Source organism: Lampetra fluviatilis, chromosome 1 (genome assembly GCF_964198595.1).
Source record: "Lampetra fluviatilis chromosome 1, kcLamFluv1.1, whole genome shotgun sequence".
Taxonomy (NCBI): Eukaryota; Metazoa; Chordata; class Hyperoartia; order Petromyzontiformes; family Petromyzontidae; genus Lampetra; species Lampetra fluviatilis.
Window position 1 is genome coordinate 34,380,688 of NC_136275.1, and position 18,468 is coordinate 34,399,155.

Consider the following 18,468-nt stretch of genomic DNA (forward strand, 5'->3'; position numbering starts at 1 on the left):
ACAAGACCACCAAGGCCCCCGCACATGAGCATCACAGCGCAGTCACACACGTGAATACGTGGTGCAACACCGCCGGCTCGTACAGACATTGTTCTTCATCTGAAACAGTCGCACATGCATGTGCAAGTGTGTTTATATGAAAGGTTTAATCGGTTGAGACTGGCGGCACTTGTTTTTTTTGTTGTTGTTGCAGTTGCTTGGTGAGAACAAAATTTCCATCGTGGAGTGTATCAATCGACTGCCTCCGTCTACTGTGACACAAATTCCACCCGAACGTCTGAGGTCTTTGGGCGGTAATAATATCTTCTCAAAGGGACAGTGGACTGACGGCCAGGTGAGATGAATCGCACACAACCTGCAATGCAACCTTCACCTTACCACTTCAGCAATTGGGCCCGTGCAAGTGTCCCCTTGGATCAAATTGGCTCTTGATTCCACTCACGTTTATCAGCAGCTCTTAGCCAGTGGTGGAAATTACACATTTCCGTGGTGAGAGTGAGTGTATTAGCATAAAAAACCCACTGCGAACTCCCTGCAAAAGGTGGTACATATTGCATTCACCTCAGAGGGATCTGCAATTTCCCCCGAAAACAAATTCACCCAGAATGCACCTGATTTCATTGTATTCCAAAAGCTAGGCAGGGTTGAGCGTGGTTCTGAACTAGCATGGGAGAATGTCGGATAATATCCGGTGGCATAGGGTATGGTAGTGCAGCAGTAGATGCTTTCATCTATCTGTGCAAAGATTTTAATAGTATCTCGTCATCTGTGGGTATTCTCTGGTACTCCTTTCACAAGTTGAAAGTCACATAACAGCATGAATGAACGCTCTGCAAAGTAACATTTAAACATTGATTTAAATAATATGGACACGTGCACAAATATCATATTTGTTTGTTTCGTTTTTCTCTTTCAGGCTGTGATTTTGTTGGACGCATTGAAAAATAATAATAATAATGACATTGGATCTATCATTACGTAAGTGTGTTTGTCCCATGTCTGTTGACGTCACGTGGGCTTAATTGGGCAGATTCAGCAAATATTTAGTCCATCATCATCAATGGCTATGGCAAATCCACTCCAGGATGAAGGAGCTCCCTAAGCCACTGCCAATCACTCACGGTCCTTTGACGGAACAATTTTTGCTCAGAGCATCGCCAATTAGACGAACTTACATTACAATGCTGTTGTACAAAGAGGAAGTAGTGGTCAGGTGGGGGGAGAACTGCACCGTGAGCCTGGCGACGCGAGTTTGATTTGAATGCCCATCCAATGCCCATCCAATGCCCATCCAATGCCCACCCCCTTCGGCAAATCTGCACTAACCAACAGGGTGAAGTATGGTCATACAAACCCCATGATTGACATGGCATGAGGAGTTATTTATCCAGCAGTTGATTTAATGTGATTTCCCCTGCCCACCAACCCCCTCTGTCGTGAAGAAAGAGACTTTGCCCAATATCACCCATATCAGTGGCGAATATCTCATTCAACTCCCCCACACCTTTCCCCGGTCTTCTCAGCCTTAATTGAGTACCAGGTGCCGTATGTGCACATCCGCAATAGGGAGATGAAGACGGCCGGGCATGGTGCCGGCCACACCACCCCCTCGTACGCTGCACCATTGGCACTCGCTAACGGCACTTGCCCCGTACAGAGTTACGGTCATTTGCGTCTGTTAAATATTGTGCGCGTTACAGATTGCATCATCGTTAATATTAGTATTATGAGCCGTTTGCCCATCCAAGGACGGGTGTATTGCATGAAATCTGAAACTTGCAAGCGAAAAGCAGACCGCGACGTGATATTCATTGCATCCATTCGTGTGCAATTTGTAAGGGCGCGGTGACACAGACCTATTTCATTTGAAGGTTATAATCCCTTGTTCATCATGATGTCCTGTTTACTTTGATGTCTCAATAGCGTTATGGAGATCGCGTGACGTGGGGGTTCTGCCTTTGTAGTGAGGGTTGTAAGTTGACGCCGAGGATGGGGGAGAAGGCACCTCGGCCCCCCATGTGGAGTGACGTCAGCCGCTAATTATTACTAATGGAGCGGGGGGTGTCCATTTGGAGGATGTAACCTGTTCATGATTATTAAAAAGGGGGGCTGGTCGGCGTGGAGTGACGTCACGAGCATTGCACACATATTCTTGGCTCATTATAGTAGGTAATAATAATGGGGGGGGGGGGGGGGGTGTCCATTAGCAGGACGTCACCTGTTCATGAATATTATTAAGGGGGGATGGTCGTTGTGGAGTGACGTCACGAGCATTAAGGACAGACATTCCTGGGTGATTATAGTAGGTATTGTCGTTAAAGAGCCTGTGTGTTTGGTCATTATTGTGGTTTGTCATTGTGGTTTGCCATAATTGTGGTGTTACGCCATGTTTTTTTCAACTGACAGCGGAGCACCCAACCTGTTGCCAGGGTTTTCGTGTGGACAACTCAAACCATCTGATGACGTGAAGAACTTCCTGACTACAGTTACCACCGTCAAAGGCCAACTGACCGCATCCCAGGTGTTTATGATTATTCATGAGAAAAACACATGGGCACAGTCACCGACCTCCATCTCACGTGGACCTCATCTGTAATTATGATTGAATAATGTCGCAGCGTTTCCGATCACGCTGGCGGAGAAGCATCAGGGAAACGTGGACGTTGCCCGCTGTTGGATTAGAGATCATGTTGACAGAATAATGAAGTAATAATATTATTACTTCTATTAATTTTTATTTTATTTTTTACCTATGTAACTTTACCGAAAAAAACCTAAGAGTATGAATCCTTGCAGTCACGAAAGCTTCAAATCTAGAATTAATGACTTCCATGACGTGTTGTGGCTCATCGGTAGAATTGCCACCTCCCTGAGGCATAATAAAACTAGCACATATCATGGGAAGAAGCAGAATAATGTTTCACAATATCGGAGAGAGGGGAGACCTACAGTTGTGTTGTCTTGAGTCGCGGATTATCACTACTTGTCTGATAAAAAAAATGGAACTTTTAATGTCCTGGGAAGATTGACAGATTTCCCAGTGCAGGTGGTAACCCTACATATTTTAATTTAATAAACAAGTAATGTCAACAGCGGCGAGGAGATTTCTAGTCGTCGTGTGGAATTTCCCTCCAACGTACCAATCGATTCAAGTAGGCACCAAACCGATCTAAAGGGAGCGGAATGACCGTTTGAACTTGGACCGTGCACTGCACTGTAATCTCTCTCACTCACAGAGAGAGAGAGACATTCGGAGGCACGAGGAGCCACAGCCAAGTGGGAAGGCAGCCAGCCGGTGAACCGGCGCCAACAATTGCCCAATCTCTGCCGTCCTCTCTTTATATTCAGCTGCTTTCTGCCTCCTAAAGTACAGATATGGAGTAGGCAGCTAAATATACTCCTCCATTTCAATACAATGCTGTCCTCTGAGTCTCTGGTGATCAGGCTGTGATGCACCGGGCTACGTTGAATTGGGCTTTGATGTGTCACCTCAAATGCCTTGCCTGATAAACCTTTCTTTATTCTTGCAGGAGAGTTGCTTGGCCGAAAGACTGGCATCTACTGCGGATGAATCTGTACCTTCGACTGTCCTCATGTTGCTGCCGTAAGTGAGGGAGGCTTAACATCTTTTGTAATAATAATGATGATTGGGAATCTATAATACACACTATTTCCGTTCACTTTCAGAGAGAGCAAGAGAGTGATTCAGAGATGTGGGAAATCACATACAAGTGGGCAGGCAGCCATAACCAATGCAAACAATTGTCCAAGCTCTGTGATCCTATGTTGGGATGTTTTGGGCAACTCTCATGTTTAGAAATGTAGGAGGAAACTGGAGCACATTGAGAAAACCCCTGCATCTGAGGGGATAGGTAACACTCCACCCCCGTACAGATGGAGATTAACCCACTTGCTGTACTGCCATCATACCCTGGTTGTAAGCCAGGAAACGGTGACCTCGACGCCCACGGGTAGGGAGGGAGTTTCACGAGTTTGTGTGCGATCCACCCAGCCTCGTCCCTCAAGTGCTGGGTTACATACATGCATAGACACCACCAGTACCCATAATAGGATGATACATTTATGGATTTTTGGAGTCCGAGTCCGTGATTTGCATCCAAACATGAGCGTTATTAACAGAGAGACGTGTGATGATCCCTTGCTTTTACAGAGCGTCGCGTCAGGACTTTGGTGTGAATTGCAAAAAGATGTTCAGCAAAATGGGCGAGGGCAACATCAACAAGTTGCCCATGGACAAGACCAGGAGCAATCTGCTGACCAAAGCCCTGTCGTGCCTGGTGGGTGGCCGCGTGGCGGGGGGGGAAGGGCGCGTCGCGTTGTGGTGCTCGGCGAGTAAAAGGCCAAGGCGCGGAACACGTACCACCCGTTTTAGGCCTAATGGGGAAACAGAACATTTTAATGTCTCGAGTGTAAAGGCGGAGAGCGGAAGTTTGCAGACAGATGGTCCCCCGTTTCCCCGGAGCTTACCGTAAGGTGCGTGTGTAGTGGGGTCAGGGGGGAGGAGACGAGTGCTTGGGGTTGTTACTTCTCCCCCTTTTAGGGGATACACGGGAGTTGGTCATTGCCCCGCGGGACATTTTCTGATAAAAAGTTAATTGCGGTGTTCGCGAGCAGGCCCCCCCCCCACCCCCGCCTTTGTCCCTCCTTCCCTTGGTTTCCCCCCTCCCCATATAAAACCGATACCGCTGCTTGTGCCCCCCCCCCCCACGTGTGCGGGGCAGTGAGCCCAGATTATCTCCCATCTCTGGACCCAGGAGTGCTGAGTTGGGTCTTTAGTCCACGGAGTTTTTGTACCCAGCAGGTCCTCCCCCCCCCCTTCGTTGCAGTTTATTCCTGCCACCGGGCTCTAGTTCTGTGGCAAACAAAACAATAAAGAAAGTTGCAACCATGCAAGCGCTTGCTTACACTACAGCTGGCGGAATGTCAACTCCTCCACGCTATCCATACCGTCTTGGGGGAGCTGGGAGTCCCCACACTTTACCCCCCCCCCCCCCCCCATCATATGCCACCTGTCGATTGACCGATTGTGCCGTACCCAATTATAGTGCTGGATAGGCAGGGGCTGTAGGGGGCGGTTCAAGAGACTTGCATCATTACGTCAACTGCCGCGACCGCACACCAAAGCAAACGAGGGAACGCACGCGCAGCTGCAGTGACGGTCGGAGGAAAGGTGCGCTGTGCCCAGGTGGACACACGGCCGAACGATCATGCCCCGACTAACGCTGCGCACGCGTCAACAGGGAGCTGCCATCGTGTAATGGTTTAATACACGGTCACGTTTTGGCTTAGAGTGCGCAGTAGTGGAAATGGGCCGGAACGCCGTGACGGGAGTAGAAATTGGAAGCCGACTGCATTCCAGAAGGAATCAAGGATTCATCTTTATTGATGTTTTCATTTGAGTCACCGATGGGACCCCTAAAGTAACGGAGACCCACAGACACTCACTGAGGGGGTGGGTGGCACAGGCACACAAGAGGGTGGGTGACCAGCATCACGCCCGGCCCCCTTTGTGTCCCAATTGATGAATTTACACACGGCACCATGTAATCATTTGAAGCTGTGTCGACCTAGGGGAGGCCCAGGCCCGGGTCAGACACTCCTCACTGGTGTTTGCCATGAGCGGGAATCAAACTCTGGTCGCTAGGTTCCCCTGACTGGTCTTACACGGACACAAACGTAAGTCGCTAACAACAGGGACAGTAAGTCTTGAATTTGGAGCTTTCGTGACTGCAGGAATTACTCTTTGGTTCTTTCGGTGAAGTCACGTATAAAGATAAAATAATAAATTAAATAATAACATACGACGTTTCGATTGCAACACAAGCAATCATCATCAGGTATAAATGAAATAGCAACAAAAATCTAACCAGAAAACTATAGACAGACATATAAGCAGACAGATATCACCAAGATACATAGAGAGAGAGTAACACAGGCACAGAGAGGGAGATTGTCTCTGTGGCGAGGCCTTAAATAGACAGAGGGGGGCGGAGGCAGAGAGAGTTGGAGGGTTTAGAGAAAAAATGTACATGTCAATGAATACGGAGAACGCCTGGTAAGTACGCAAGCTTGAACATTAGGTTAGATTTTTTGTTGCTATTTCATTTATACCTGATGATGATTGCTTGTGTTGCAATCGAAACGTCGCATGTTATTATTTAATTTATTATTTTATCTTTATACGTGACTTTACCGAAAGAACCAAAGAGTAGTGACAGTAAGATCCGACTGCACGGTTCATGGCCCGTCGATTTCGATAACGAACACGAGGCCCAGGACCGATTCAAATAATCGTCACTGATGTTGGGTGCGCTAAAACCGCTCCCCACTCGTGGACTTGCGCACACACACCCACTTTTGATCATCATCATTGGTAAGTACAGTATTTAGTGAGTAATTATACTCTATTTATTGTCTAGGAATTATTTTTGTTAATGTGATTTTACCGCGTTTATTTCAATGATGTATTTTGAGGTTATTTGGCACACAGTACGGTGCTTATTTAAATGATGCCGTGTGTGGTTGCCATGTACCTCACCCCATTATTTAGGCAAGGCTTAAGTATTTAATGTTTTGGCTTTTGGGGTACTTTCCAAGAGCGTAACCCCCACGATTTTCCAGGACCTCCTGTGTACGTCACTGTGGTTTTTCAAAGCTCATCCTCTGCCATGCTGTCGCCTTCACAGAAATTTGCAGGGGGAAATCTGACTGCAGAATCAATCGCTGTCCTCGGGAATCTGTCATGCACGCTGAGCGCCGACCAGATCAAGAACGCTGACCAGAGCATCCTGATGCATCTCAGTCAGTGCAGGGTCTACACAGATGCTCAGGCCACCAGCATCCAGGAAAAGCTCATCGTATATTATAAGTGTGTACAGCGATCTACCCACACATCCACCCATCTCCCTATCTACTCGCTCATCTACCATCGATATATATCTATCCATTTATCTGTCTGTCCACCGATCTATCTATCAATATATCCATCCACCCACCTATCTATCCATCTACGCACCTCGCTACACATCCATTCATCTACCCACCCACCCACCTACTGTATATATATACCCATCCATTAATTCACCCATCCATTTGCATGTGTGTGTATTATTTGGTTCTTTCGGTTAAGTCATGTCTAAAGATAAAATAATAAATTAAATTAAATAATAGAATACGACGTTTCGATTGCAACACAAGCAATCATCATCAAGTATAATGAAATAGCGACATAAAATCTAACCAGAAAACTATAGACAGACATATTAGCAGACAGATATCACCAAGATACATAGCGAGAGCAATGTATCTTGGTTAACAAAAATTTATTATTTTATCTTGAGACGTGACTTAACCGAAAGAACCAAATAATAATTACTGCAGTCACGAAAGTTCTAAAATTAATGTGTGTGTATATATACCAAACCATGCATTCATCCCCATACATCATTCAACCCATCCATCAATCCATCCATCCAATGATCCATTCATCCATCCACCCATCTATATACCCCACCATCTACTCCTTCATCCATCTATCCATCCATCCATTCATCCATTAACCAACCCTCCTACCAATACAATTTAACCCACCGGTTAACAAAAAATGTTGAAATTGAGGTGAGCGAGAGAATGATGAAGTGCTTTCAGAACATTGAATTCAATAACGAAAAGCAACGTACCAATCTGCCTCAGGAAGGAAGTTTTCAATCAGTGCGTATTTCCAAACATGACATTTGACAAATACAAAGGAAATGGAGCATGGGACAAAAACTACAAATCACTCAGCCGTGGAATAGATCAGGGCAAAATATTAAAATCTGCACATTAAGCAATTCAAGTGCGTTTTGTCTGTCTCCCTTGCAGGGATTCTTCCACGTGGACATCTCAGAATCTCCTAGAAATGGGCGACATGGTCACCACCCTCAGCACCACCATGCTCTATGCCATCAATGAAGTAAATGTCATCTACAACCACACCACTTCCCGGCGCATTTGTTGTTTGGCACCATGTCCGACATTTCTCTCCACCCTTGCTGGGAGCTTCTTCAGGAAGCTGAACAAAAAAAACGCGGCACAACCCGGAAATTCATCGGAGACCTATAGAGCACAACCACACAATAAAACAACGCCGAGGCATCTATGATCACACGTTTGTCATATTTGCCGGGCAGGTGGGTTAGATTTGAACCTCAGGAGTCTGTCGCTTGCCTGTTGAATCTTCTTGCTGGCTGGGGGCTTCGCTCTGCCCTCAGTCCGCCGTTCACCATGGCACAGAACGGGCAATCGACACGCAGCAGCCATGATCCCCGTAACTTTGTACTCTGCCGAGTTTACCTGGTTCTATTTCAGGAGCTCCGAAAATAAAAATGGTGAAAAAAATGTACCACCCTGGAGCAACTATTCACTTGCTTCAACAGATTACGGGTCATAAAGATACACGTGTTTAATTTACAGGCCGGATGGAAATTATCTTGATTTAATCGAAAAATGGGAGGTTCATTTAGTATTGTGGAGAAATGGCTCCGGGAGCTAGGAGGGTGTAAAGGAGGATACAAAGTGAAAGGCCTCCCCGCCAATGACAAACATGAACGTGTGATCGAATTTTCACATCCTCATGGCAGTGTGTTGGGGGGGGGGGGGGCTGTATTCACGTGACGATTCATTCAATATAACGGGTTCCATGGCTCACGAAATACTGCCTTGTGATTCATGTACGGTGCCATGAGACGGTGATGACTTCCGTCGGTGAGCTGTTGACCACAACTGCCTCCCCATCCCCCCCCCCCCACTTCGACTTCTCGCGCAGTCCCAGCTGGCGCCTCTCAAGGATTACGTGACTGCCGTGTCACAGGTCACGTACACGGGTCCTGCTCGACTTAACTTCTCTCCCAACGTGACGTTGATCAACCTCAGATTGGAAGCGTTGATCAACAGCAACGGCGGCGGCGGAGCACGGAGGAGGCGCGCCGCCACCGACAGTAAGTCGCCCCACCTCGTGTCGCGTCACACCGGCCGCCCGCTTGCACCGACGATCTCTCGCTGCCGAACGGAAAGGTCATCCCGTGTGGGTGGGTGGGGTTGGGACCTTCCGACTTTGGGCGAGTCATCTCACGTTGGACTTGGACGAATCGTTTCGCGCGGGATTTTGATGGGAATGTTTTGGGTTGCGTTAACAAAATGAACAAATCTCGTGAAATATTTCAATCGCAAATCCCAGGTGTCCTGGGACACCTTTAATGAAGGTGTCAAGTTTGGTGGGGGGCATTGCCCCCCCAACCCCCACAAACTCTGCCCATGCCCAGCTGTGTAGTGACAAACAGGTTGTTTTTGTATGCAATGAAAATACAAAGACATAGCGAAAGGGGTAATGGCACACGTACAGACAATTTTAAAATCTGCAGCATGTAAAGCACGGTGTACGTGTACGCGATGGCAAACACATGTATCCATTTGTACAGTTCATCTCGTGTGTGTGCGTCATTCCACGTGGATGACTCGGCTTTACAGTATGGACATTATACAACCTTCCGCAGCTTTCCTAACAACAACAATACACCTCACATTCTACCTGTGTAGCATGCCCAGGTGGTAACCTCACACGACTCAGCATCGTCGCTCAGGGACAATTGCTGGCTCTGATGACGGCGGCCAATCTGAATGCCTGCCTGCCACTCGACGTGTTCAGTCAGAGCATCGAGGATCTGGGAAAGGTCAAGTTCCTTCCCGATCAGCTGACTGTCTTGAAGGAAAAGCTCAAGTTGGTAAGAGTTTTGGCCTTCGTTAATGTCATGGTACACAGTGTGGTTATACGAATATATACACAATAGTATATATACAAATAATAAAGATTATATTAATAATAGGGGTTTTCCCCTTTTTTCCGGCAACAAAACTGAAACCTTTTAACAAGGATTCATGTCTGCATTAACCACAATACTTGCAGTCAAAATGCAAACAAAAAACACACTATGATAATGTATGCATTGTCCTTGAAACTCATTGGTCCACACCAAGGGACGGCTTTTTTTTGAGCCTCGACCCAATTGGTGCTCGACCATGGGACGCCAATAGGCGTACAGCTCAAAGACAATGCAATATCATAGTAATGAGGGCTCGGGGCGAGCATCTACATCATTAGACCTCCTTTGCCAGTACAAAAATATAATAATAGGGTTTTTCCCCTTTTTTTGTTGGCAGAAAAAAGGGGAAAACCCCTATTATTATATTTTTGTACTGGCAAAGGAGGTCTAATGATAATACAGGTTTTTTTTTGGGTTAGATCGTGTAAGTATAAATGCGTCGAAACTCTCCACCACCCGACACGGCCAATCAGTAAGGGATTTGTCATGTAAACAAAACGCCAAATATGTTACTACTTCAGCCCACCGGTGTGTTGAAGAGTGAATCCACAACGTTTACAATCTGAGTACGACGTCCCGCTGGTGATTACATCCAGCATCATCGGGCGATTTGCCAGAATAGACAAATCCCTTACTGATTGGCCGTGTCGGGTGGTGGAGGGTTTCGACACATTTATTCTTACGCGATCTAACCCAAAAACCTTTATTATGAATAATATTGGTCGCGAAAGCCTCCCGTGTTAAACTGAGTATATATATACACAACAGCATACATCCTTGAAGATATCACGTTTTTTAGCTATGGCTAGATCATCCCGAACTATTGAAACAGCCCTCGTTGATTGAACGTCTCCGTTTCTCTGTTGCCAGGTGTTTCCGTCGCCAGTCCCTCAGGACGTGTTATTAAGTTTGGGCACCTTGGCTCTGGGGTTCACTCCTGAAGAACTCAAGCTGCTCAACCTCTCCAGCATCGACACCGTTGCAAAGCTGGCCCAGACGCCAGGATGGAGCCCGGACCAGGTACAGCGACCACAGTGCTGCTGGTGACAGTGTCGGCGCTGCTGCTGCTGCTGCCCCTGCTATTGCTTGCTGCTGCTGCTGCCCCTGCTGCTGCTGCTGTTGCTGCCGCCCCTCCTGCTGCTGTTGCTGTCGCTGCGGCTCCTGACACTGCTACTTCTACATGAAGTTAAAGCGTAATGTAGAGCTGAGTAAAAAAAAAAAACCCGTTTCATCTTCCGTTATCTTTATTGTCTTTTGTTGAAAATCGTAACGGCGTCCTGACTTACGTTTTGCAGATCAAGGCTGTGGCAGCGAACTACGAAACCGTGAAAGCTGTGCCCCAACTCACGTCTTCTGACCTCAAGTCCCTGGGAGTGTTTGTGTCCGGGCTCTCAGATGTGGGGCAGATTAACAACGACGCATACAAGTAAGATACCAGCCATGCTGTGCAAGCCAGCAGTAATAAAAATATATATATATAGATATAATTTCAACAACGTAGGCGTAGGAATACAGAATTCTAGATTTGAAGCTTTCGTGACTGCAAGGATTCATACTCTTAGTTCTTTCGGTAAAGTCACGTAGGTAAAAAATTGAATTAAAATTAAATTTTTTCTTTAACCTACGTGACTTTACCGAAAGAACTAAGAGTAGGAATACAGAACCATGACACACGAGGGATCGACACGACCTTTACAAGCGAGCGGCTTTCGAGGAGGAACCCCGTTGTGTTTCGAACCCTGCGACTGCCCCTGGTTAAGACTGCGAGCAGGTTGGTGAAGGTGATGAAGCAATCACCTTCACTGCCCTGTTTCCGTTCCTCAATGTAAAACAACCAACCATCCCTTCTCCCTAGCCCGTCCTACTGCTACTGCCTGTCCCAGCCACCTGGCTATGACCAGTTCTACTCCCACTCCTATCACTTACCCCTACCCCTCGTCAACTACTTCCACCTGTCCTCATGTCACCATACCTACACCGCCACTTTTAATAACCCCCACATGAAATAAGAATGATAACTATCACTCAGAGTTCACGTTTGTAACTGTCTGCATATACAAATACATACACATGTGATTTCATTTGAAGACGAAGATCCCCCGTGTAGCCTGCACAAGCTGTTGGCTAAAGTGCTGTTCACAAGCATCCATGAAGGTCGAAACAGAGCAGGAGGTGGGCGGGGGGGGGGGGGGGGGGGGTTTGGCCAACACCACGCCCGGCCACCTTTGTCTCCCCAGTGGTGATGTTTACACACCGCACCAGGTACTCGTTTCAGGCTGCTGAGTCGACTTAGAGGAGGCCTATCACCAGTTCAAATAATCTTCACTGGTGTTGGCCGTGAGCGGGAATCGAACTCTGGTCGCCGGGTTCGTGGTGCAGAGTGCTAACCGCTACACTACCGCTCCCCGTACACACACACACATTCACAAATCCTTAACACTATGCTTTATATATATACACATAACGACACAGCAAATCCAAACGGTCAATTAAACTATTTTCTCGAGGTATACCGTGCCTGATGAGAAGCCGAGATCCATTTGTAGTATTTATTTTCTGTGCGTGTAACACAGGGACGCGGCAGAGTCCATCGGAAACGTGGCAGCATACAGTCCAGACCAGCTCACAAAGCTCTGGATAAAAGCGAATTCATCTTTTAGTGGATTTCCAAACGGTACCATCACACAGATCGGATCTGTTGTCGGTAAGTTATGGGGACATTGCTGGGCAGCACAAACTTAATCAACGTCACTGATTCCAGTTTAATGTGAACGTGTCGAGCTTGTAAACCTGAAGACTGCCGTATTATTATTATTTCTACAAAACTTTGGTATCGCGAATGGCACTTTATAATTGTGTTATGTACACCGTGGTGATTGTTGTTTATCGAGTTGTCATGTCGGTGTGCGATTGTTCAAATGTTTATATGGAGCTGTTGGGGTTTGGGTTAGGGGTGGAAATATTTAGTCCATCACAGGCAGAGGATAAGAGAGAGATATTCATATTCTTAGGTTTTTTCGGTAAAGTCACGTAGGTAAAAAAAATAAAATTAAAGTTAATAAAAGTAAAATAAAAATAAAATAAAAATAAAAATCACGACGTTTTGGAGGCAACACAAGCTTCCGTCTTCATATACTAGTATATAATCAAGGACTGTTTTCTTGGAATTTCTCTTACTTGATACAGCAATCGTGCTGTGACGGTTCCACCTAAAGACGGAAGCTTGTGTTGCCTCCGAAACGTCGTGATTTTTATTTTATTTTTTATTTTACTTTTATTAATCAAAAAAATTATGTACGTGACTTTACCGAAAAAACCCAAGAAAATGAATCCTTGCAGTCACTAAAGCTTCAAATCTAGAAAGATAAGAGAGATATTTTGTTCCAAGGGACTTTGGTGTCTGGGGGACGGGAGTTCTAGACAAAGGGGACAGCAGAGGAGAAAAAGCGACCACCAAATGAGTCAGGATTGACGAGGGTGGTTTGGAAGAAGGCCTTGGTTGCTGGAGTGTGGAGGGTGTGAAATGAGAGTAGAGCCAGATGAGAGGTTGGCAAGCACGTGGAGTGGAGCTGAGTGAAATGAGAGGGCTGAGAGGTCGACAGGAGTGATCTAACCCAAAAAAAACCCTCTTATGGATGATATTGGTCGCGAAAGCCCACGTGTTAAACTGACAGGAGTGCGTTTGTGGATGCTCTTGAAGATGGTGAGCGTGATGTTGAATTGACTGGTGATTGGATGTCTCGGTTGCTAGTTTGGGTCAGCAATCTGGCAGTAGAATTTTTTGATCATCTGAGATGTTGGCGACGAGTTCTATTAGGAGGCCATAGCGTAGAGAAATACAGTGGACGACTCGTTGTGAGGATGGCATGGTGTTGAGGGTCTTGGTGGCAGTTGTGGTAAGGAAGTGGCAAAACATGTCAACCTAACGCTGGTTTTGTCGGAAATTGTTCTTACATTTTACAGCTGGAGCCTCAGCCGCTGAAATTAATAATTTGGGTGCATCACAGATTGGTGAGATTAAGCCGTTGGCAATTCCTCTCATCCCCCTGAACGTGTTCAAGGTGAGTCCATTTCTCACACATTCTTTCGTGCTGGCAAGGCGGTGAGTGAATATAAGTGCTCACCGCTGACTTGACTTGCCAATGCCTAATAGTGCGATGATCACATTAATAATGTTTGCGTTTCACGTGTTTTTTTTTATTGTCGCATTTCGTGCGGATATTCTACAAACAGCCCATGATTCCCCTAACTTGATTGCATGATGAACGTTGTTAGGTCAATCACTTAGCCAATACATTTTACAGAAAAATGTTAGTGTATTCAACAGAGGTGTGGACTCGAGTCATGTGACTTGGACTCGAGTCAGACTCGAGTCATGAATTTGATGACTTGCGACTCGACTTGGACTTGCATAACAATGACTTTGTCCCACCTATGAGATGTGGACTCGAGTCATGTGACTTGGACTCGAGTCAGACTCGAGTCATGAATTTGATGACTTGCGACTCGACTTGGACTTGCATAACAATGACTTTGTCCCACCTATGAGATGTGGACTCGAGTCATGTGACTTGGACTCGAGTCAGACTCGAATCATGAATTTGATGACTTGCGACTCGACTTGGACTTGCATAATAATGACTTTGTCCCACCTATGAGATGTGGACTCGAGTCATGTGACTTGGACTCGAGTCAGACTCGAGTCATGAATTTGATGACTTGCGACTCGACTTGGACTTGCATAACAATGACTTTGTCCCACCTATGAGATGTGGACTCGAGTCATGTGACTTGGACTCGAGTCAGACTCGAGTCATGAATTTGATGACTTGCGACTCGACTTGGACTTGCATAACAATGACTTTGTCCCACCTATGAGATGTGGACTCGAGTCATGTGACTTGGACTCGAGTCAGACTCGAGTCATGAATTTGATGACTTGCGACTCGACTTGGACTTGCATAACAATGACTTTGTCCCACCTATGAGATGTGGACTCGAGTCATGTGACTTGGACTCGAGTCAGACTCGAGTCATGAATTTGATGACTTGCGACTCGACTTGGACTTGCATAACAATGACTTTGTCCCACCTCTGGTATTCAATATGAACGTATACACAGTATTCATGCTGATTTAAAGCTTTCGTGACTGCAGGGATTCATATTCTTGGTTCTTTCGGTAAAGTCACAGTAATATAGTATTCATGCTGCTGCAGTGTAATGGTTAGCAACACTGGACTTGCAATCCAGAGATTGCTGGTTTGATTCCATCTCCAATTAAACCAATGGGGAAGTTTCTCCAATCACTCGACCTCTGTCCACCCAGCTACACCACAGTTAGTCGATCGACAGGTCGTGTGTGGTGGAGTAAAATGTGGGTATGCCGAACCTCTTCCAAGACTGAAGCATTGCATTTCGATATTTGCGTGGTTTCGTGGGCGAGGCGGCCAAAATACCCTCCAGAAATTCTCCAGAACGACCTTTAGTCAATTTCCTTCCGTCAGCAGTAGCTTGACTAATTAATCGCAAGGCTGCACATTAAACTTGTATCTATAAGTGGATCATCCTCTATATTGTATTTGCATATATATAATATTGTATCCTCTCTCTCTCTCTCCCTCACATCTCTCCTGCGACGACTCAGGGTTTGAATGTGAATACGGTGACTTCTCTTTCACGAGATTCCGCATTGAGCATAAGCAACAGTCAGTACAACCAGCTCCCCATCGCTGCACAGACAGCTCTAGCGCAAAGGCTCGCATCCTTTGTCGCATACACGGCGCCAAACCCACCTGGGCCTGGGTACGTGGAGGTACCTTCCCCCCCGGCAGGTGAGAAACCTTCAAGGTGTAGTCCAACAAAAGTAAACTTGGCTCTTCGTGGGCACATGACGGTTCACCACTGCTCCGCTCACCTCTGAGATTTGGAAAAATCGTAAAGATTTCGGGCTAACAATTCAAGAATTGTATTTTGGTTTGTGTGCTTCTGTGTAAGACTGTTCCGCAAAATATGCAAACTGTTAGTTCAAAGTTGCCCCTACACTGTTGTACATTTCAGTGGAATTCTGAATGTAACGATCTCGGTAGTCTGAGCAAATTTGGATGCTTCATGGGATAATCCAGTGTATTTTTTTCCGTCGCGTACACAAAACAGAGTGCATCACCACCATCCATAATGATGCCGTGTGTTTGGAGGGTGAAGGCTGGCCGGGTGGCGGTGCAGTGGTAATGCTCATTCCTCCGGGACGCTTTTTCTGTGTGGAGTTACTATGTTTGCCGCCCTTCTGCATGGCTTTCTCCGAGTTCTCCCGGTTCCCTCCCACAGCAAAACAAATATATTTAACTTGTTTTGGCCTAACATCCCGATGTTGAAACATTACTTGCGGATAACTCAATTGGGATTGCGCCGGTGATGATTATCTGAAACAGTCCTGGGCCTCCCCCTAGGTCGACTCCGCCTCAAATGAGTACCTGGTGCAGTGTGTAAACATCACCACGAGGGAGACAAAGGTGGCCGGCCATGTTTCTGGCCACCAACCCCCTTGTGTGTCTTGCCGGCCTTATTAGGTGCTCGCCAACAGCACTTGCCCCAACAGACTGTTAAGACTATACGGGGGATCTTTGTCTTTTTCTTTGCTGCCGTGTGCAGGTGGAGCCCAGGGTTTGTCTGCGACTGTGCTGACGATGGTGGCTGTGCTGCTGTTGCCGTCCCTCGGTCTGCTGTTGGCTTAAAGAACCTCGCCAGTGAACGTGCAACGTCGGCCCAACGTTGGCTCGTGGTTGGAACCTTGGGTCCAACGTTGGGCCAACCGTGGGTTAATGTTGGCCCAATAGTGCCACTTTTACTGGGTCACTATTCCGTGCCCCCCCCCCCCCCATGCACACCAACCCCAATATTTTTCGATTTAAAGCTTTCGTGACTGCAGGGATTCATCTTCTTGGTTCTTTCGGTAAAGTCACGTAGAAGGGAAATAATAAAATAATAAAAAATAAAAAACATAATCAAATAATTTTATTATGTTTTTAATTTTATTTAATTTCATTATGTTATTTTATAATGTTTTATTATTTTATTATTTCCCTTCTACGTGACTTTACCGAAAGAACCAAGAAGATGAACCCCAATATTATCAAAGCACCAAAACCCTCAGGAATATCCATCCATGTTTTTGTTGTCTTACTCTGTGCCTGTTTCTGCTGTGATACACATACCCATGAGTACGTATGAGCCAGTGCATGGCCTAAACAATCGCAATCTATATTGCATCCCACTGTATCGCATTAATACGTGCGCCTTGTATAAAAAACTCTCCTTGCACTGCGGTGGGGGATCATAGCTCAAGAATAGTGAAAGGGCATGAAGTGTGTTTCCACAGCGGTAAATTAAGTAATTTCGACTTCATGGGTTGTTCACGGTTGTGCTGCTCCACAGCTCACCAACGTGTTTCTGGGTTGCACCGCGCACCTTGTTCGGCGCGATGTACCGACGTTTCGCTCTCAAAGCACAACAGATTTGATTTGTGCACAATCCCGAAAACGCACGGAAGAGCTCCAATGTTGCGCGCATCTCCTCGCGTGCGGCAGTGCAACAGGCCTGCAGGTGTGCACCCTCGATGTGGAAGCCAGACCAGCGTCTGCCTTCAATTAAACAAATTCTCAACAAACAAAGCAAAGAAACTCGGTGCCCGAGACCAATAATCAGGTGGACATTTCATTTTGCTTGGAGAGATGTACTTCCTGTCCGGTCATTATTTGTGCTTCTAGAGTGCAACCTGCATACATAAGCGCCCTAATGGTTATAAAATAGTAATAATGGAAATATTCATCTTCAAAATATTAAATCATAGCTGATTAAAAAAACAACAAGATTGATTAGATTTTGGGGAACTCATGCAATTTATCAAATGTAAATATAGGTATGGTACATGTATTTTTTCGTAATTTTAAACTGTTATGACATTAAGTTCACGTGTTTGCAAAGAATTAATTATCACTAATCGCTATTCCACCTAAATTGTGTATTTTGATGTGAGCTTAAGTGTGGGTGATCATGTAAACACACGTGTGTGTCAGTGTGCATCTGCCCGTCATCTCGGGCAGTTAACTCATAACACCTGAGTCTATCCCGTAACCTCCTGCTGAGTAGTGAGCCTTAGACACTTCACGTAGCCACAAAGTGCACCTAGTCTGGCACAAGAGCCGTGGTGACATCACCTGGTAAAATACAACCTTTTTTTCTGTTTACTTGGTAGTGAATGGAGGTTGTTATTGTTGCTGGGCAGAAATTATTAATGGAACTGCATTACGATTCCAGCGGTGCCGGGTTCAACTCCCAGTTGTACACATCTTTTTTACCATCTTTTTTTAGCAACTTGTATGTGAACCTGGCCTGAACCTCTCTTCGGTTGACTTTGCCCAAGACACTCCCAATTTCAGCCGATATGAGTTGGATGTTATCATGGGCTGTGTGCAGACTGTACGCACGAAAGGCCACGATCTCAAGTTGAAAAGCAAAGCATGCTGGTTATGTTTTCGTGCTGTGTAAACAGCTTATTGTTTTTAGTCTGTGAAAAAAAAAATGTTCTGG

General features: G+C 46.0%; 1 protein-coding gene and 1 long non-coding RNA gene across 2 annotated transcripts; both read left to right on the forward strand.

Annotated features, from left to right (window-relative positions):
* The first annotated feature begins 200 nt into the window (after nucleotides 1–200).
* LOC144941522 (uncharacterized) lies at nucleotides 201–2,477 on the forward strand. Its single transcript, XR_013639250.1, has 3 exons — nucleotides 201–334; nucleotides 917–978; nucleotides 2,407–2,477. It is a non-coding gene; the product is annotated as an uncharacterized LOC144941522 (long non-coding RNA).
* Nucleotides 2,478–3,543: 1,066 nt separating this feature from the next.
* Nucleotides 3,544–17,007, forward strand: LOC144946513 (otoancorin-like). The gene is made up of 12 exons (XM_078875876.1): nucleotides 3,544–3,604; nucleotides 4,172–4,298; nucleotides 6,708–6,889; nucleotides 7,885–7,975; nucleotides 8,828–8,999; nucleotides 9,598–9,782; nucleotides 10,752–10,901; nucleotides 11,177–11,307; nucleotides 12,455–12,585; nucleotides 13,845–13,942; nucleotides 15,527–15,713; nucleotides 16,531–17,007. Exons 1-12 carry the CDS (start codon nucleotides 3,594–3,596, stop codon nucleotides 16,611–16,613), a joined length of 1,548 nt encoding a protein of 515 aa, XP_078732002.1. The 5' UTR covers nucleotides 3,544–3,593; the 3' UTR covers nucleotides 16,614–17,007.
* Nucleotides 17,008–18,468: the final 1,461 nt, after the last annotated feature.

Bases quoted from the DNA above. Each gene is read 5' to 3' on its own strand.
- LOC144946513 (XM_078875876.1), top strand. The intron at 6,890-7,884 runs GTGTGTACAGCG...TCTCCCTTGCAG, and splicing joins AAGCTCATCGTATATTATAA to GGATTCTTCCACGTGGACAT. The intron at 11,308-12,454 runs GTAAGATACCAG...CGTGTAACACAG, and splicing joins ATTAACAACGACGCATACAA to GGACGCGGCAGAGTCCATCG.